Source organism: Girardinichthys multiradiatus, chromosome 17 (assembly GCF_021462225.1).
Source record: "Girardinichthys multiradiatus isolate DD_20200921_A chromosome 17, DD_fGirMul_XY1, whole genome shotgun sequence".
Lineage (NCBI taxonomy): Eukaryota > Metazoa > Chordata > Actinopteri > Cyprinodontiformes > Goodeidae > Girardinichthys > Girardinichthys multiradiatus.
This window is the reverse complement of record NC_061809.1, coordinates 29,954,233-29,975,281: the sequence shown is the minus strand read 5'-3', so window position 1 is coordinate 29,975,281 and position 21,049 is coordinate 29,954,233. Positions and strand designations below refer to the sequence as shown.

Sequence of the window (21,049 nt, the reverse complement as noted above, 5' to 3'; positions counted from 1 at the left end):
ACAGAGAAGATAATGACCCACTCAGCGACTGCAGCCTAGGAGTTGTAGCTGTAGAACAAGTCCAAACTATCATCCCTCCACCACCGTGCTCGCCTGCAGGTCAGAGGTGTTTGTGCTGATCTGCCATGGTTGGTTTTCTCCAAACATGGAGCTGTGCATCATGACCAAACATCTCTACTTTTTGAATCCATTCAGTTGTTAAGAACCTGCTAACTGATGTCTGTAGAGTCTGAGATAAAGCTCCTAGGTTTTTGGGGATTTCTCTATTCGTCACACTCTGACCTTGGGCTGAACCTGCTGGGACGTCCACTCCTGGAAGACTGGCAGCTGTCTGAGATGTTTCCTCTTGGGAATAATCTCCATCTCTGTAGGATGATGGACTTAGATGATAGTTTGGAGATGACCTTATGACCCTTCCCAGGTTGATGGACAGCTACAGGTCCTTGCTGATTTCAAAACAAGGAGGCGACTGTGGCTCAGTGGGGAGAGTGGTCGTCTTGCACTCTGAAAGTTGTGAGTATGATTCCATGTGCACCTGGGCAAGGCACTTAACCTCAACCGCTTTGTGTATCGGTGAACAAATGAGTGTGACTGGGTGAATGTGGCTCTGAGTATAATGAAGCTCTTTGCTTGTGTTTCTGCAGGTGACCTTTAACTTGGTGTTAGGATGATTTCTCTGATGGATCATCTCCACCTTTATTCGATTTTACTCTAAAACAGATCAAATTCCTAAATGAATACCATCATTTCCTGCTGGGAAACTGTTTGATGCACTGATTAAACATGAAGCTAAAATCACATCCGTTAATACTGACACCTAGTGGACATTTATGGGTACTCCATCTTTACTCTAAAATTAGATCTGATTAGTTTGATTTCATAATTATTGTTTGAAAATGAGGAAATTTTAGCTTTTTATGGATAAAAGTGGAGATAAATTGTCTTGTTGTTGGAGACAGTAAACCTCACATATGATGGAAAACATCTGGACTGGTTTATCCAGAAAACATCTGGAATATCATTTGATTCCATGCAGAGTGTTTTATCAGAACCGAGCTTCAGAGAAGAATCAACGAGCTTCTAATGGATCAGAAATCAATGAGACTCGGACTCAGATATGACGATGTTTAATCTGATAAGAACAGGGGCTTCATCTCAGTGCACAAACATGAACGAGCTGTGAACTTTGGCCAGGAGAAGCAGAGCGTGGAGAAAACTGACGGTCATGAAGGCATCATGAGGATGGAAAACAACAAACAGCCTCAACAAAAAAAAAAAAAAACATTTCTAAAACAATAGAAAAAAGTGGAGTTTTCTTCACTTCAGTCAACAAAAGAACAAGATCAGGGTTTATAGATTATAGTCAGATATCTAAAGTGCATTATGGTACAAAAATATAGAAGGTCAGCAGCACCTCGATACGTTTCCAAAATAAATACACCAAAATAAATTACTGGAAATCATCAGACTGGAATAAAAAAGGATTCACAAAGATTAAAATCTGCCGCCGCACAGAGCGCCAATAAGGTTTCATTTAAACATATTTCTGCTTCTTATTCTCAGATATTTACACACAATAAATATTTTCTATTTGCTGTCCAAGCGCTCACAAGAACAGGAGACTGAGTCGTGAACATTTAGGAGTCCAAGAGGCCGAGGTGAAGACTTCTTCCTGTAAAACATAGAGTGATAAATTCATTTAAAGTCGGATTTAGCAGAACTGTGGCTGCGTTGATGCAGATGATAAAATGCGGTCAGATTCATTTCAGTTTTTTTCTCATGTTTCATAAACCCACAAATATAGGAAATTAATTATTCTCCACAAAAAGTAACAACTTATCCGAGTCCTTGTTGCTGTCAATTATTCACCGGAGAAAAAAGAAACGGGTTAAAATTTCAGAACATTCCTGAATATTTGAGATGAACTAAAGTAAATGATTCATTAAAATATGTTGATACACAATATTTTCATGGTAACGTCTAACAGAGCATTTCTGAGTGAAAGGGACCAAGGTAGAGCCCTGAATGAAGGAACCTTAGAGGTCCATGTTGTGTTGGAGGTTCTAAAACCGGACTGGATCTGGACTCACTGACAGAAACCGTCATCATGTGATGTGATTCCCATGGATCGGATCAAATTATAACATCTTTTGTACAGTGTGGACCAGAACTTAAGAACTTTAATATATTGAGATATAAAAGCAGCGATGATGATGTCTTATGGAAACGGGGAGCAGAGGTGACGTCACACTGTGTGTGTGAGAGGGAGAGTATTCACTGTAAAACAGGTTATTACTGTTTTAAAGCATCTTATAGCCTGGTTGGCACCACTAACAGAACCGTCTCAGAACTTTGACTCTGAGATTTCCAAAAAAAATGTTAATATTCTCAAATCCTGCAGGTTTCAAAACAGAAGCTGTTATCTGCTAAAAGTCTTGCTCTCTCTCACTCCCTGAATGGTTCCTTGTTAGCAGCGTCCTCTGACTTTATTTTAAACACCCAGTTATACTGGAAACAGACACCGTTGAGTCTTCTGCACTTATTCACAGCGTCGACGCCGAAGACTGGTAGAGCTGTGGTACGGTGTGTTCAATGACCTGAAAAACATTGAAGTTTTGGGTTTCCAACCAGCCCTTCAGAGGTCCCTGCTGCTCAAGTTGAAATTAACTGATTCTAGACATCAGCTAATTTCACAGAACATCTCTACCCCTTGCTATTGAAACTGGGCCTTCAGATCCAGCAGTAGGGCACCGGGTCAGAGTCCCAGCTGGTCCCATACATGTTAAACTAAGGAAAGATGAAGGGACCTGGCTGACCACAGGAGGACATAAACAGTCTGCAGAAAGTCCAAAGACTCATCTTGTCTGCAGACTGTCATATTGATGGTACCGGGGTACCATCTGTGAGGATCTCCTGAACACCTACCAGAGCCGACCCAATGTCAGATGTCATATGAGATCTAGTTATCTCCAGATTGGACTGTTCCTTCTGGATCCTGTTTGTGCCAGTGAATTTAAAGGTTGTGCAGGAAAACCCCTGCAGGTAAATACATTTTTGTCTGCAGGTGGAAAATCTGGATAAAATATCTGGACCCTGACCCAAGGCCTTAAACCTCCTGCAGGGTTCTTTTAATACTAAACCTGTTCTGGATCCTCTGTAGGAGCGTTTGGATCAGACAACCATCAGCTGAAACCAGGAGCTGAATATTCTGACCTCTGAACTTTCTGCTCCATCCGCATATTTAAATGCTGGAGACCCAAATTGAACTCACCTTCGTCAGAATCTGACGGCGTCTCACTGCAGTGCCCTCTGCAGGCCCAGCAGAGACCTCCACTCCAGGTGGGGTCCGCTCCCAGCTTCATCCTCCAGCCTCCACCTTAAGGAGCGCACCGTCCTCTTTCTCTTCTCCCCTTCCTTCCTCCTCCCGGACTTCCCCTTCCTCTTCCTCTTTCCCGGGACCTTCTGCGTGCTGTCCTTGTACGCCTGAGACTTGTTGGTCTCCTGCGGCAGGTTGGTGCCCTCCTCCTCCTCCACCTGGAAGGTGATGGGGAGGTTCTTGGTTCCTCCGGGAGGTTTGGACTGAAGGGTGCTTCCCGTGGTGCTCGGGTTGATACCCAGGCCGGGTCCAGGCAACCCGACGCCAGCGCCGCTGCTGCCTCCGGCCCCAACGCTCCGGATTGGGAAAATCTCGGCCGTGTGGACCGCGTCCAGAAGGCCCTGCAGGAAGATGCGGCGCCTGAAGTCTTGCAGCATCCGGCTTTTGTCGTGCATGAGCTGAGTATGAGTTACAGAGCGTCTCCTGCGGAGCAGAGACAGAGCAGAAGGTTTAGAAGAACTCATAGCAGGAGAAGATGGTCTTTAATGAAGGACAAATGATTTTAGAGGAAACATCTGAGACTCTATGAAGCTCAGGTCCTCGGTCCGCCAGCAGGGGGCAGCACACCAGTTACATCATAATAATAATTCTAAAATTAATAATACATGTTGAAAAAAGCTTAAACGTTTTAACCTCTGACCCCAGGACGACTACTGTAACAAGCCCCGCTCCCTGCACCTGGTGTGGCAGACCACAGGTGAACTAACCACACGAGGGCGCTGCCCTGTCAGAACTCTGAGCTGTTGATCCACAGCTGCAATCAATCTCCTTTCCTGGGGCAGAACCTCATCAGAACCTCTTTAACAAGGTCCTGCTTCCTGTCGGGGATCAAACTTCCCGATCATGCAGACATGTTAGAAAGGGACCACAGGATGGCACCGTCTTCTCAGAATCTAAAGGTTCCACCTGAGGTTCTAAATGTTTAGAATCTGAAGGGTTGGAAGCAGCCGGATCCGCTGAGGAAGACCAGCTCCTCCTCTTCATCACATTCAAGGCAGACGGGATGAGCCGGGAGACAACCTCCAGGTCTGGGAAACATTCAGCTTCCTGCCGAGTTCTGATGAATATGCAGCTCCGGTTCTGATCCGAAGTGCTGAGCAGCAGAAACCTCCTGGGGGAGCAGCTGCTGTTTATATGCATACAGATATTTCCCGTGAAAACTGATCCGGCTGCGGGTCCACCTTTAATCCCGCTCAGATCAAACGGATCCGCCCGCCTTCAGAACTTCTTCTCCGGCTCTGATTCTGTCCAAGTGGAAGAAAAACTTTTTCTCAAACAGATCGGAAACTGACCTCTGCAGCAGGTCCGGGTTCTGTTCCAGTTCAGGAGGATCTGATCATGCTGCCTCTAATGGAGCGGTTCTGATCCATCCATCCATCCATCCATCCACAAAAAACAACTGTCAGGGTTCTGTTTTAAGGTGGAATTATTCTGTAACATTTAAACCTGTCTAGACGTTCAGAACACAGAAACCCAACAAACTCATAGAAGGTAAATCAGAACCAGTATGGTTTGGGCCATCTTACGCGGTCCAAACCATTTTTCTCCATAGTTCAAAAGAACCAGAACCAAAACTGTTCCAAAACAACGGACACGTTTTAACTGTTAGAACTCTGACAGAAAGATAAGCTGCTGAAATACTTCACAGTCCAACCCAGAAAGATCAGAACCACTCTGTCTTCTGTTGAAATAAAACCTCCAGAACAGCAAGTCAGAGGTCCAGTTGGCCTACGTCCTGATCCTGTATAGTAGACCTGACCCGCAGCTGGACGGTTCTGTTTCTGTCGGGGGGAGAAACAGAACCGTCCAGCTGCGGGTCAGGTCTACTATACAGGATTCTGTTCTGTTTCCCCCCGACATAAACAGAACCATCCACAGCCCCGGTAACCCGTGTAACATCCATAACCGTCTCAGAGATAATGTTGAAAAAGGTGTTTATTCTGCCCGGCCCGGTTTGCTTTGGTCCCGAGCCGATCCGGCTCCTGCAGACGGTCCAGCTCAACCGGCGAGCCGCTCTGGGTAAACAAACAGGTGGGAACGGACTGACTGAACATTTTCCAGCCTCGGGTCGCCCGCCAGGACGGGCCGGAACAAAGAGTCCACTCTGACACCGAACCGGGGAGGAGAACTGGACTTACATTCTGCTGATCAGGGTGTCCACGGGCCGGCCCGCGTAAGGAACCGGAGAGCAGAGTAGGAACACAGCGAAGAAGCACTGCTGCAGGAGGCCGCTGGAGAACAACATGGTTCTGGAAAAGAAGCACAGAACACAGTCAGAGGAGTCAGAACTCAACAGAACTTTCAACAGTCAGAACGCAATCAGAACTCAGATTTAACAGAAACTTGCCTAAAAAAATCAAAACACTGCAAAAACCTGGAAGAGTCAAAAAACAAGTCAGAACTGAGTCACAGTTCTACAGAACTTTGTAAACTGGAGCTCAACAGAAAACAGTCAGAACTGTGCAGAACCTTGCAGAACACAATTAGAACTTTGCAAAATTCTGCCAAACACAGAACACAGTCAGAACTCTGCAGAACAAAGTCAGAACTCTACTGGAGAACATCAGAGCTCAGAACACAATCAGAAATGTTCCAAATAAAGCCAGAACCTGACAGAACTTAGAGCTCTATAAAACCCAGTGAGGAGCTCAGAACACAGATCTCAACAGAACCTATTTAGATATTAGTCAGAACTCAGTGGAACACAGAACTCTGGGCGGGTTGAGAACAGTTCCACTCACAGCTCCGTCTGTCCAGAGAGATCCAGAGAACGTAGGTTCTCAGCAGGAATCTGAGTCGTCAGGAGAACGTCCAGATGAGGAACCTTCAGAGGAACACAAACACAATCCGGAGCTCAGTTTACAGAGTAGATGTAGCAGCTGCTGTCGCCCTGAAGGAGATCCTCTCTGCTGCTGCTGTAGGTCCATCTGAGGGCTGCTGAGATCTGCTGCAGCTCCCAGAGAGAGTGGGGAGGACCTCCTCTGACAGAGAGGAGGAGGAGCAGGAGGAGGAGGAGCAGGAAGGTGGCGCTGCAGCTCCTGAAGAAGCTCTGAGGACAGGGCTGAGTTGGAACAGCAGCAGGAAGGAGCTCCAGACTCCTTAAGCTCTCAGCTTTTACTCATCAGAGTCCACCTCATGGTCCAGCAACTTCTCAGGCTGCTGCTCTGCAAACGTGTGGAAGGAAACACTGCAGAGGAACATCAGCTCCTGCAGCTCAGAGACACTGAAAATGTTTTCACCCATGAACTCTGGATCAGTTCTTCAGAGAACAAAGACCACCGCAGGTAGTTTCTGCTGGAGATCCTTACTGGTTTAAACCAATCAGAGCACAGAAGATTTAAGGAGAAAAAGCTGCAGAACATCAACAGGCCAGGAGAAGCAGTACCAGCAGAAGTTTGATCTTCTCACCTACAGTCCCTCCTCAACATTTCTGCAGGTTTCAGGGTTACTTTATAAGAGACATTTGACATCAGCAGGTTTCTGCAGAAACTTTGCATCCAGTTTCTTCACTCTGTTCCCAGCAATCATCTCTGGTTACCAGTTTGAGGTGTCAACATCAACACTTCTTCTCTATGAATCGACTCCCAGCTGCAACTCTTCCAACTCACTGAACCTGCATCACCTGCTGCATCTCTACCTGCTGCATAGATCTCCCCTGCACCTTCTCCTTCAGGCTGGACGAGCTGAACTTTGCCTCCTGTTGACCTTCATCTTCCAGCCCACCAGTAGCACAGGCAGCAGATGTTGACCTGCAACACTGATGATTCTGCAGGAACAACCCCCCTCAGGATCCGACAGTAACAACAAAATGTTCAGATGATCCTTGAAGGAACATCTAGGGGGAAAACCTTTGAGTTTTCAGAGTTTCAGAGATGATTTGTTTCCATCTTTTCTTCTCAGTCTGTTTTCATCTTCACATCATCATCATTGTTGAGGTAACATTTATACAGATGTTCATCTGTGAAATGAAGGTTTCTCCTAACCCTGGTCCCAACAGGAACATGACCCTCAGTTGTTCCTGGGCTCCATCCTGCTCCGCAGGACTTCTAAACTGTTAGAGATGTAAAAACTGAGGTGCTTCGTCCTTCAGCTGGACCTTCATAACAGAGAACATAAATCCACATGAAGGACATTTAATAAATGTCCTGTTTTTAAGGAGATGATTTGATCAGAAGAAAAGTTTACGTCTCAGCTCAGAAATCCGGATTCTTCTTCATATCTTCGAAAACGTCAAACTACAGTCAACAGAAACACTTTTAACGTTTCTTAAAATTATGCAGGAACATCTGTTCAGGTGGTGTGAGGACACCAAGGCTGAACTTTTTGGGTCATAGAAAGAACACTGCACATCACCAAGGGAACATCATGGTCTACAAGGAGGTATGGTGGTGGCAGTGTCATGCTTTGGGGCTGTTTTTCTTCAACTGGAATGGAGGGAACTATGAGTAGATCCAGTCAGTGTTGACACAGATCCTTCAGGCTTCTGCTAGAACGCTGAAGATAGTTCTAGCAGATAGCGATAAGGAGAGAACTATAAATCGCTCCAAAAAAAAGAATAAAACGAAAGAGATTAAAATTCTGGAACAGCCGGGTTGGAGCTCAGAACCTGAGTCTGACTGAGAACCTGTGGGCTGTGGACAGTAGATGTTCTCACACCTTCACACTGGTTGACTCCTACTGAGAAACACTGAGAGCTGGAGTAAAATCCAAGTTCTAGTTCAGGCTTTCTGGTAGAACCACATCATTTTAGTTTTAATGTTTTATTCTTCACTTTGTTTCTCTGTTGAGTTGTCCAGATTCAAGCTCTCGTTAAAGGTGGACAAAGTTCTGAAAAGATTTATCTTGTTCTCATTTTGGATCTCTGTTCACTGTCTCACCGGTCTTTTTTACTCCCTCAGCAGTTTTTTGAACTTTGGAAGTGTGTTCTCCTCTGTTAGCTCCCATCACAATGGAGTAGAAACTGATGTTCTGATGGAGTAGTGAAAGGATCGAAGTCCAGATGCTGATGCAGAGTGACGGTTTCTCAGCAATGACTTTGGGCCATCGTTGGCCTTTATCAGCTTGCGGTGACGCGAGGTGTCAGCTGATCCGGACCATGTTTGGCTCTAGGAGGACCAACAGGATGGAGAATGAAAACACGGACCTGCGGGATGTTCTAAGTCTTTTTAAATTTACCTCCTTAAAAAGAGGCAAGGCAGGTCTATTTGCAGCATATTTTAGTAACAACACAGTTCAGAGTGTTTAAATGGTGGAAACAGAGCGAGAGAGAGAGAAGTCCACAGCAGCAACAGAATGAAGGGAAGTGAAGAAAAGTTGGACCACTGACTGAAATTAATGATGTTTCAGTTCATAGTTTGAACAGAAGAATCAAAGCAACTCTAAACCTGGATCTAAAAGAACTCAGGCTTTCTGGAAGTTTGTTCCAGATTAGAGCAGAAGAACTGAATGCTGCTTCTCCATATTTGGTTCTGGTTCTGCAGAGTAGACTGGAACCAGAAGACCTGAGTGGTCTAGAAGGTTGGTACGACAGCAATAGATCTTTAATGTATTTTGGTGCTAAGCCATTCAATGATTTATAAACTAACAGAAGTATTTTAAGTCTCTTCTCTGAGGTCCAGAGAAAGTGGAAGGACTTTAGAACTGGGCTGATGTTCTCTACATTCTAGGTTCTAGTGAGGGCCAGGCAGCAGCATCTGGATCAACTGCAGCTGTCTGATGGACCTTTTAGGCAGACCTGTGAAGAACCTGCAGTGATCAGTTCCACTAAAGATAAAAGCATGGATGAGTTTCTCCAGGTCCTGCTGGACATTAGTCCTTCAATCCTGGAGATGTTCTTCAGGTAATAGAAAGCTTGAATAGGTCCATAGTCACCTATTGACATTTATTATAGAGCTCTGTTTCATCTGTATAGTTATGGTAACTTACCTTGTTGATATGATCTGAGCTGGGGGGGAGCATGTAGATGTAGAATAGGAGAGGTCCCAGGATGGAACCTTGAGGAACCTCACATGGGATTTTTGTCAACTCTAATGTAAAATTACCTGCTGACACAAAAATGTCTCTGTCCTTAAAGTAAGAGTCAAACAAGCTAGGTTCCATACCAGAAAGACCGACCCAGTTCTCCAGTCCCTCCAGTAACATACCAGGGTCAACAGTATTGAATGCTGCGCTGAGGTCCAATAATACCAGCACCGTGGTTCTTCCACAGTCTGGATTTATGTGGATTTCATTGAACACCTTTACAAGGGCAGTGTGGGTACTGTGGTGAGCAGGAAACCTGACTGGAAGATGTCAAAGCAGCTGGTCGTTGTTAGGAAGGTCTTCAACAGCTTCTGCTATAACCTGACTAATGAATGGGAGATCTGAGATGGGCCTCAAATCTCCAAGCATTTGGATTTCCTTCTGATTTATTCCAACTCTGGTCCTAACGAGCCTGTAAACAGTGCACCACATCAACAGAAGCACTCAAGCACGTGAGATGTTTCTGCTGACCGCCACAAAACCATGATCCTCATCAGCTGCAAACATTTCTGCAGAAACACAGAGAGCATTCCTGAAAAGCAGGAAGAGCTTTGGAGGACGGGCTCCAGCTGATGTCTGACCCGTTCCTACCTCTAAACACCTTCTCAGCATTTCTCTGAAACCCGAGTTTCCTGCGTACCTTCTGCAGAGTCTCCAAACTTCAGGACTGGGATCTGGGATCGGACTGGATTCGGCCTGCTGGTGTATCAAACAGACCACCAACACGGTCGCTGCTCTTATATAAGCTCCCACACTGCTGCTGTTGTTCTGCTCCGCTCAGAGAAAAATACCTCCCAACATAAATCTACGTTCCCCTTTAACAGCATGTTATTCCTCTCAGCACTCTAGCAAGTTTATTATTAGCAGGAAATCCCGATGAGGTCAGAACCTTCTTCAGCTCAGACTGGACTCGCCTTGCAGAATATTAAAAAATAAATGAAATGCCTGAAGTCTAGAACCAAAGTTCTACCAAAGAGACCGATTCTTTGTGAGGACTGTGAATCCTCCTGCTGACGCTCAAAGTGAAGCAATGACGAGATTGTTTCCTTCACATTAGAAAATGCTGCTGAGCTTCTCCTGAAGGAATGATTAATGAGCTGATAAAACAACCGGAACATTGGACACAAAGAGCTGAACTGAAGTTGAATCCAAACGTGATGCTCTGAACACAGAGCAGCACCCTGCTTCAGAAGGACCTTCTACAGGACTGTCTTCAGTTCACCAGTGAACATCTAAGTGATCAGATTAGAGAAAAGATGGAAATGTCGCCGTAACACCAGATATGTTGGCATTATGACACATGTTGTATAACAGAGGACTCGTTGGCATGGCAACTTGTCCATCTGTCCACGTGGACGTGGAATGACATTAAATCAGGTGGACAAACGGATCTATGAAGGTTAGTTAAGTAAGGATGAACATCACTGTCCTTAGAAGTAAGACAACAGACCCCTCTTACACTCGCATGAAGAAGCAGACCTGCTGCATCAACCAAGAGAAGAACCGCAGAACCAGAACCTCACTTCACCGTAGATATGTAAGCCTTCTGATGGCGCAGAGAATAAACACAGAGACAAACAGCCAGGGAGCAGCGCCGTCCCTCTGCAGCCGTGGCTGCAACACCAGCAATGTGTTCCAGCTGTGGATCTCTGTGGAGAAATCCCTGGTGGGAAAAGATGTTTACTCAAGCATGTGGCACCAGCATTTCTCATGTTGCAGCCTGAGATTTATGTGGAATTAAACAAGTTATTATATCCCAGAACCACGTGAGAACGGGCCTTAAAAAAACCACCCACAGAAGAAGAATGTTTCTGACATTTCAGTCAGTGCACTTCTCTGTGGTTCAGACAGCTCCCAGTGGGTTTAAACTGGGTTACAGTAATGGTTCCAAGCCAGTAACCAAATAATGGATACACTCCATTTGATCCATTTTATACCGGCCCAAATTAACATGAACAACACAGAAACACCAATAAAACTAGGTACAAACACATCAAATACAGAACCAGAAACACATGCTAGTGATCCAGCTGCATTAATACCGTAGATCTTAACACAGAACCCACTTTTAGAAACACTCTGTGAGTGTAAACCAACACCGCAACCCGCCAATGAACCAGAACCTTCCGTTCACGGACTCCCAGCTTCTTTGTCTGTGAGATCTTAGAGGAAACCATGCAAACAGACTGGGTTCTGGTGCGGTTCAGAACGTTTTCACATGGTGTGGCTGCAACATTTATCAGGCTGATTTTTTTAGGCGGACCTGCATGCATATAACGTATCAGAGCCGTATGGTGGACCGTCACTAGGATTGCTGTCCACATTTGATCCAGACCTTAGTAGCTGAAATGCTTCAGGTCAGTGAATGAACATCATGATGATGGAAACCAAAGAGAAGAAGGAGCATGGGTCTGTTTGACTGTCAGAGCCATTTGGATGAACATATTTAGCAAGGATGATCCGGTTTATATGAAGTCATGTTGCATTTCTCCAACCAATCTGCAGCTGCCTGATGTCTCTGTGGGACATAAACAAGGTTCTGATATCAGCAGGTGTATCACCCTGCTTCTGCAGTTTCTAAAAGCCAAGATCAACCCTCTGTGGTTGCAGCTGTGCGAGGACAAACCGTGAAGTGTCTGGTCTCCTCTGAAGCGGCGCACCCTCTCGGCCTCAGTAGCAGGACTCCTTTAGTTTATTTTGGGACGGGTTTAATCACAGGAGCTGATGAAGGGAGGGTGCGGGCTCGCTGCTGTGGACACACTGAGAGCAAAGAGCAGCATGAAAGCCCACCGTGCACTCTCCAAATGTTTAGCTGAGGTTACGGTCGGCCTCCTGGGGATTCAGACGGGACGAGCTCCTCAAACAGGCCACTTCTCTGCTGCAGGTACAGATATTTATCAGGGCTTCCCTGCAGCTTGCTCCCTGACTCTACGCTCAGCCAACTGGCCCAGTTGACACAAACTGTGTTTTTAATTTAGTCAATTATGTCCAACATTCTGGCTCGGCCACTGTGGTCTACTGATGTGTCCTTAAGTTTTACCCAGAAGGTCGCAGCAGGAACATAAAAATCACACAATGAACACATTATCGGCCCAATCTGCAGGATAAGATCTGCAACAGACCGTTCTGCTGTGCTTTTCTTTCATTACTGAACCCAAACAGAACCCATTGTTTTCCCGGGTCTGTTGGTGTGTAGGAAATCGTCATTTTCCCAGTGAGTGATCAGTGGCAGAGAGAATCATGGGAGCAGTTGGGATCCTTCCAGTGTATGAGCTCCCCTGGATGGAGTTGGTTCAGAAACGTGAAGTCCAGGAGGACCCGTTTTTATGTGGAGAACAAAAGGAGGAGAGTCGAGAAGCAGCAGCAGAAACATGATGTGTCCCTGAGCTCTGAAAGCCACTTTACCTGCATGTAAACAGGTAGCAGCAGAAAGTGTTTCCTGGCAGCAGCAGCATGTGGGTCGGAGCCAGGAAAGCTGTTTCTCATTCACAGAAAATTGCTGCATTTTGGCAGAGCGACCCATACACAAAACAAATGTTCACTTTTAATCTGAGGGACACCCCCCCAGGGTGCCGACCTGTTTGTAAACCTGGTCTGCTCACTAACGCATGGACTGTTGGGGTCCAGCCTGGTTCCGACCCAACGCTGAGACCCCCAGAGCAGCGGCATCTCCAACAAGGCATTCATCCAATCAGCTAAGGGTTAAGTCAGCCAGGCTTGATACGTCCAGGATGAGACCCCCAGAGTAAACCAACCAAGATGTTCACCTCGTTTCACCGAGTCAGGACTAGTTTAACTACCAGATAGGAGAGTTTAACCCAATGAGAGTGGGCCTACCTGTCAGGTACTGGGAGGTAGCATGGTCACGGTTAAACTTCACCATGGGCTGCAAGGACTTCATGTAGTGGGCCTACCTGTCAGGTGGGAGGGGGGCAGTCTGACTAACTGCTGACTCAGGTACAAGTTACCTGTGAAACAAGGAGCCCCATACTGTGGTTGGGGGGCAGTAAGCAGTATTTTCATTTAATATAAACACATAAATACACATTTCTGTAGCCTTTCCAATGAATGTTGTTTATCTTTGCAAAACAAAGAATAATGATTTAAACAGCGACATATAAGTGTGCATCAGTCGCCAGAAAATGCTGAGTAATTATTCTCAGGTTAGAATAAACTTTCCAGAAATCTTAAAAACTAATCAGCACTGCATTAAAATCATTGTGTTTAAAACACATTAACTGCAGAAACCTGAAAGCAGCTGTACACGAACATGGAAATGTTTTTGAAAAAATACTGAACATTTTAAACATTTCTCCTTTTCTTTTGTACAAACCTTAAATGCCATCTATTGGTGGGGCGTCTGAATGCTGTGTCCAAATTCAGGGGCTGCATCCTACGAAGGACTGGTCCACTTAGGCTGAATTAATGAACATAATTAAAAAATAAAGCTCAGTGACCTCAGGAGCTTGCTGTGTTGGTTCTCAACCTGCCGTCATCCTGGGAGGTTCTGAGGTGGTTTTACACCAACTTTCTCTTTAGAACCTTTGGATGTGGACCAACAGGTCTGAGGTTATCAGTCTAAAGTCACATTATAATAAAATGTGTTCTGCTAATTTTATTAATCAATAATATTTTTTTCTGTTTACTGTTGAAGCAGTTGGTAATGCTGCTGCAGAACGGGTCGGGCTTTTTAGGGTAACTAGACGTTCAACAAGTGGTTCTTTGATTTTCTTTGCAAATTTCAAAATTAAGTTAAAATATGAGACCTTTTCCTTTTTTGTGGTTATAATGGATGAGAGTGAATTTAAATGTAGTTTGGTTTTCTTTTCATGTTTAAAATAATAAAAAATAAAATCATCAAACAGAAATGATCGGCTTCATCCCGTGACATCATTGCCCATATATGGTGGGGCGTGTTTTTAACGTGATAAAAAAATGCAGTAAAATGGTTTTAGATTCTTATCCTCATCCACAATCATCAAACTTTATGCGTTTATATAAAATTTTTTGTTCATTTTATTTGTTTTGTGGTGAAAAACTACAACGCCTTTAAGAGGAAACGGCGCCACCTACAGTTCCAGTGACAGGGCCACGTTTTTAGCAGCCTGTCTAGAAATATTAAAAAACGATTTTTAATTTCTCTTTCTGTGATTTGTTTTGTTTCAATTTCAAAGATGAACAAATAAATTGTAACTAAAATGTCTTTTTTGAGCACAAAAAAAGAACATGCTTAGATTTTTATATTTGAAATGAAAATCAAGTAAAAACTTAGTTTGGTTGTCATTTCTGATGAGTAGAAATATCCAAAAATCCAAACATGCACCAACCCAAAAACCCCTGAACAAACCCGTGTGTGCTGAACACAGAGACTGTGGACTGAGTCGGAACTGGGATTTCTAACTGGCCCCCACCATGTACTCTGATGGGGCCCTAATTGAGGGCCAGGTCACTTTAAGCCCTAAACTTGCAGAAAAAGTGGACCCAGGCCACAGCTCATATTCTACAGACAACAGTTAGTTTTTATGGAGAAAAATATTTGAGCAAGTCGTAAATGAAAATAAGAGTTTTGGTTTATTTCGTCATAAATGTTTCTGTAAAACCTCCACCTCTGCTCTGGAGACTTCATGGTGGAACATTAAAGCAGTAAAAATGATTTGTCACTGTGTATATTTGCTTCTCTCAAACATCACGTCACCTCCTGAAAACAAGGCCTGTGTGTGGATGAATATATGGGACAATAAACCAGGTTCTGACTGGATCAGAACCTTTCTGTCGTTGGGTTTTTGGTTTCTTAAGGAGCCAACAGAGCTGAGCGTGCATCGGATTAAAGGTTTCTACAGTCCGAATGAGGAAGTTTAGACTTTTCCTTAAAAGAAATAAACTCTGGTTTCTGGTGTGTCTGGTTGAAATAAAAGCTTCTGGATCAGAGAGGGACCTTCGCTGAAGGAAGTCTGATGAGATGTCTGAGGTGTGAGATCTTCCCTGAATGAGGAATCGATGGAAATCCCAGCTGTAAATCAGGGACTGAGACTCTCAGGGCGAGAGGTGGAGGCAAAATGATGGGAAAGCTGAGTGATGGATGATGATGGTTGAGGGACGATGAGGACAGACCAGAAGCATCTACGTCTCAGGGGTGGCCTTCCCAGTTCTCCCATTAACCTCTGGCTCACCTCTCCCTCTGTGGCGGTGGCTCGGCCCGGCTCAGCGTAGACGGATCTCAGAGGAGGAATTCACAGCTGAACAGTCTGGGTTTTGTTGAGGAACATCCGCCCTCCTTGTTTTCTTCTCATTTATATTAAACAGTTTGGTCCCAACATGGAGCCACAAACAGACCACTCAGTTTCTACGGTTTACAAACAACGACACTTTAAATTTTACATCAATTCAGACAAATAATTCATCAGATGTTCTATGGCTCAATAAATGCCTGACGCTTTAGCTCAGTTGTTTTTGCAGTTTTTTGCTACTTTATTTCAATTATATATACAAATATTTTTATGCCTTAAACGAGCTGTGAAAGCCCAGATAATGATGCCACGGCTCTGGCAGGAAGTGACAAAATGATCTCAGAATTTTTATTTGTGGACTTTGTGGATTTAAAATGGACGTCACATTAGCAGAGTTACAGACTTTAAAATGTTCAATCAGAAGGGTAATAATTAGTAAAATTGGTCTGAACTGGTCACTTCTCCAACCTGGTGAATTTGTTCATCTTTAAGGGAAACTAAGCTGTTGAATTAGGACCCAGTGAGTCTGTGTTTTACTGGGAATACTGGTTCTGTTCACTGGGGTATTACATTTAAAATTCTAAATAAAATTAAGTTTGTAGCCAGAATCCTTTGAAGGATTTTAGAATTGTTTAATCAGGAATAACTAAATATTGCTCAGCAACTACAGTTTAGGAGTGCCGTTTGCTCCTTCCTGCTGTAGTTTGTTAACCTGCTGCAGCAGCTCCTGCCTGCTGTAGTTTGTTAACCTGCTGCAGCAGCTCCTTCCTGCTGTAGTTTGTTAATCTGCTGCAGCAGCTCCTGCCTGCTGTAGTTTAACCTGCTGCAGCAGCTCCTGCCTGCTGTAGTTTGTTAACCTGCTGCAGCAGCTCCTTCCTGCTGTAGTTTGTTAATCTGCTGCAGCAGCTCCTGCCTGCTGTAGTTTGTTAACCTGCTGCAGCAGCTCCTGCCTGCTGTAGTTTGTTAACCTGCTGCAGCAGCTCCTGCCTGCTGTAGTTTGTTAACCTGCTGCAGCAGCTCCTTCCTGCTGTAGTTTGTTAACCTGCTGCAGCAGCTCCTGCCTGCTGTAGTTTGTTAACCTGCTGCAGCAGCTCCTTCCTGCTGTAGTTTGTTAACCTGCTGCAGCAGCTCCTTCCTGCTGTAGTTTGTTAATCTGCTGCAGCAGCTCCTGCCTGCTGTAGTTTGTTAACCTGCTGCAGCAGCTCCTTCCTGCTGTAGTTTGTTAACCTGCTGCAGCAGCTCCTTCCTGCTGTAGTTTGTTAACTTGCTGCAGCAGCTCCTTCCTGCTGTAGTTTGTTAATCTGCTGCAGCAGCTCCTGCCTGCTGTAGTTTGTTAATCTGCTGCAGCAGCTCCTTCCTGCTGTAGTTTGTTAACTTGCTGCAGCAGCTCCTTCCTGCTGTAGTTTGTTAACTTGCTGCAGCAGCTCCTTCCTGCTGTAGTTTGTTAACCTGCTACAGCAGCTCCTTCCTGCTGTAGTTTGTTAACTTGCTGCAGCAGCTCCTTCCTGCTGTAGTTTGTTAACTTGCTGCAGCAGCTCCTTCCTGCTGTAGTTTGTTAACCTGCTACAGCAGCTCCTTCCTGCTGTAGTTTGTTAACTTGCTGCAGCAGCTCCTTCCTGCTGTAGTTGCAACAGCAAACACTGTCAGTGTGAAGGCGCCTGCAGTCTGCCTGTCTCTGGCATTCTGTGGGACTTTCAGATGTCACCAGATGGATCTTCATGATGTACTGGTGCGTCGCTCTCCAGTTAATCACGCTCCTACGCTCAATTAGGTCTGATTGTGGTGAACGCTGCTCTGCCAGCAAACTGCATTAGAGTTTGGAGGGGACACAAAGTGGTTTTGACTTTTTAAACAGTCTATGGGTTTAGGTTTGTGATTATTTTGGCATTTAAACACATGAGGTGTTTAGATGATTCTGTAAAGTAGTTTTTAAGGTAATGACAGCATACAGCATTCCTGTGTCTCATATCTTAGACCACAGAGTAATGTATTGTTCTATTGCACTGATTTTTGATTTTAATTCAGTTTGGCGCTGAAGGTCTTATAATAAAAGCTTTGTATATAAAGTTTGTACAGTGTGACGTGTCTGGTTTTCATGGACATCATGGATTCAGGAGTTGAAACCTCAGCAGAGATGTTCAGTGGCGAGGAATGAAACCACTCTGACCAACACCCATCTTTTTGGACAGTGAGATTCTGAAGTTTATCGCTCTAAAAGGTTAAAGACGTTATGTGTGTACCAGGAACACGTGCAACATCTACAAGCAGAATCACTGAAGACCTGACAAAAACTTAAGATTCAGCATAAATACTCCTGATCTGGGACAAAACATGATGGAAACATGTTCATGGTCTAAAAATGTTCTGAGAAAAACTGCACACACTCATGGACTGGCAATAAACTGCTAACAGGCTGTCGTGGAAAAATTCATCAACACAGGCTGATATGGAAAGCCTCGCAATCTATGGTGAACATAAAAGAGCTAATGAGCTAGCATGAGAAGTCTATCACTAGCAGCCTTGTCATTTCATGCTGGCACATATGTAAAGAAAGTAGCTGGAGCAGAAAATGCTGCACCTTCCTTAGTTCTGACCCATTACAGAGTTAACCTTGAGAGTTAAGATTCTGCTCCAGTTCCAGTTTTTATTTGGGGTGAGCAGTAAAGTTGTAAAAATAGATGAATGCATTTGGACAACATTGCATCATTGAAATAAATACTGCAGGTATTCAGATTTAAAGTGCAAAGAGTCCGTTGTCCTGAGTTCTTTACATGCTCAGAACTCATATCCACCTGATTGGATCTGAAATACGGCGCTCAGACTGAGCTCATTCTAAACTGGGTCGTCTGTGTTTCTAGTGTTTCCAGATTCAGTTAAACTACATTACTGTAGTAGTTTTTGTAACTATGACAACCAGTGAATATAATTGATAAAATATGTGAATATGAGATGTTGAGTTTCGGAAACATGAGAAATCTGATTTATTCAGTTTGACTTAAATATAACCTGAAACTTTTTAACGGTTAACCAATAAAACCAGCTGAGATGATTTTTGGACATTAAAATGAAGAGATTACACATGCAGATAAGGAATGATCTCATTTAATAACTGCAGACAGATCAGCTAAAGCATCAGAAATACTTATTTATGTGAAAGCTGCCCTAAATAAATAGATTTTAATTTTATTTATAAACAGGAAGGTTTCAGCCAATAAAAAAGAAACATGTTTGGCTTCTTTCAGCAGATTTTTCCCAGAAACCAGATTTCTGACAATTAAACAGCGCCTTAATTGTGCAGAACCTTGGACTGAACGACTGTTTTCTGACCCGTAAACTGATGGACAGTAAACATATTAATAAATAGTGAAAGAAAGTAAGTTTTAATAGAATAAATAGATCTTTTAAACTAAAATGAGCCTTAATGCCTTTAATTGTTTTCCATCAAGTTCTACCCAAACCGGAACCAGTGTTAAGATCAGACTGGGTCCAAAGTACCAGTCACATCTACATGAAATGGTTCTGGATCCACTCTCAGTTTGTTGTTAGCTGTAAATTAATCTGTGCTGCTCATTTTGAATCAAACATTTGGACCTACTATCATTCAGTTTGGACAGATTCTGGTTCTGCTTCCTGCCAGCAGTTCATGTTTCACCCCCTGCGTTAACCCGGGTTAGTTAGCAGATTGTCCTTACCTGTGAGTCCCAGTTTCTGGTGGATGTTCTGAATCCGATGAAGAGTCGTCCTTTAAGTCAGAACCTTTCTGATCTTTGGTGGAGCTCTTCTGGAGTGAAGGTGAGTCTGCTGCTGGATGCAAGGAGCTTTATAAATCTGGTCAAACCCTCCTGCTGACATCATACGGTGGTCATCAGCATCATCACTGCTTCACAGCAGGATCCATGGAGCTGGTTCTGTAATTAGATGGATGAACTTAGTCACTATCTGCTCTTCATCCCTCCCTCCCACACCTCCTCTGTGCTCCAGGAGGAAACACGCCATAGCTTCTCCTTTAAGGACACGTGGGGCTGCTTGTAGTTTTGAGATGGTTCTGGTTTCTGTGGTTGCTTTCCTGTCACTTTCTTACAGATGAAATGTTTTTACAGGTCTGAGCGTCACTGAGGTGCAGCAATAAAGCCGACATGTTGACACCAGCTTTAAGCTGTTATTGCTGCTCCTGTTTAACCTTTATTTGGGCTGATTAATGCAGACAGAGCAGCCAGGCTTGGCGCTGGTTCTGTTTTTGTCTCTGTTTAACTCGACTCTGTAAAATAATGACCTCCTGCTGTCAGGCTGCTGCTGAACCCACCACAAGCTGGAGGCTGAAGAGAAGAAAAGACTCAACACAACACAACGTGGTTTTCTTCGCCACACCTTCTTCTTGCGTAGCATTCTTCCTAATCTCCAACACGAAAGCAAACAGCTTCGGTTCCAGCCGCCGACCTGCTCCGAGGTTCTCTATGTTTAGCTGAGAGTCATGGTTTGAGGTTGTGAACATCGGGTCAAAGGATCCCAGACTGGGCCTGGCTGCCATTTCCAGTCTGAAACCAGGCTGTATTTAGAGCACTGGGACATCTTCCCAGAGAGGTTCAGAGAAACGTTCTGGACGGGTTAACGGCTAAAAACAGCTTTTATCTTGAAAAACCACCAAAAACAGCTAATTATCAGATAAACACACAAAACCTGAAGTTATATTCTAAAATACCTGCAGCTGTCATCACCTCAGATCTGCTTTTTGACATTTGATATTATCAATCAAAAGCAGTTTATAGTGTTGAATTTATAAAAACAAAATAATATCCTTGAAAACATCCTTGAAAGGCTCTCAGGAGCAAAGATGTTCAGAAGATCTTTACTGTGTGAAAAATTCAAGTTAAAAAGAAGTGCTGACCTAATCATTCCTGCATCATTAAAAAATGCTATGAAGGCACATTTTTAGGATTAGTAAAAAAAGATAAAGTAATATTATTTCAAACAGGTCACTGTAATCCTGACTCAAGAATATCTCCAGGTTCACAACAAACATGTTCAAAGATCAGTAAAATCAAAAGAGGCGTTCCTCACAGAAGGACCAGAAGGGTTTGTTTATTTCCTCCCTTGCAGAGCAGAACATCCTGAAACCATTTAGTCTGGAGGAATATCAGGAAGCAGACTCAGCTGGACCGGACAACAACCTGAGAGACAAAACAGAGAAGGGAGACGATATTTACATGAACTAAACAGAATAAAAATCAGGAAGAAGAGATAACAACAGAACTCTGAATTAAAAAAGAATACAAGAAAAACCCAACAGAACCCGACTCAGAAACTGAATCAACTCTAGGTTCTGAGGACACGTCCGGCTGAGTCAGACACAATAAACTTTATGGTTCATATGAAGTTTAAAAGCTGTAGGTGACAAACCTTTCCTTTTCTGACCCCTGAAATCCCA

General features: G+C 44.0%; 1 protein-coding gene across 2 annotated transcripts; it reads right to left on the bottom strand.

The window, feature by feature from the left end:
• Positions 1-1,111: 1,111 nt before the first annotated feature.
• pthlha (parathyroid hormone-like hormone a) lies at positions 1,112-19,394 on the bottom strand. 2 transcript variants are annotated; one of them, XM_047389261.1, is made up of 4 exons: positions 19,317-19,394; positions 5,515-5,625; positions 3,272-3,799; positions 1,112-1,672 (listed from the first exon to the last, which is right to left on the bottom strand). In XM_047389261.1, exons 2-3 carry the CDS (start codon positions 5,619-5,621, stop codon positions 3,295-3,297), a joined length of 612 nt encoding a protein of 203 aa, XP_047245217.1. In that variant the 5' UTR covers positions 5,622-5,625; positions 19,317-19,394; the 3' UTR covers positions 1,112-1,672; positions 3,272-3,294. The 2 variants fall into 2 exon arrangements, with proteins under 2 accessions (XP_047245217.1, XP_047245215.1); XM_047389259.1 differs by lacking the exon at positions 19,317-19,394 and adding an exon at positions 6,118-6,288.
• Between the last annotated feature and the right edge of the window lie 1,655 nt (positions 19,395-21,049).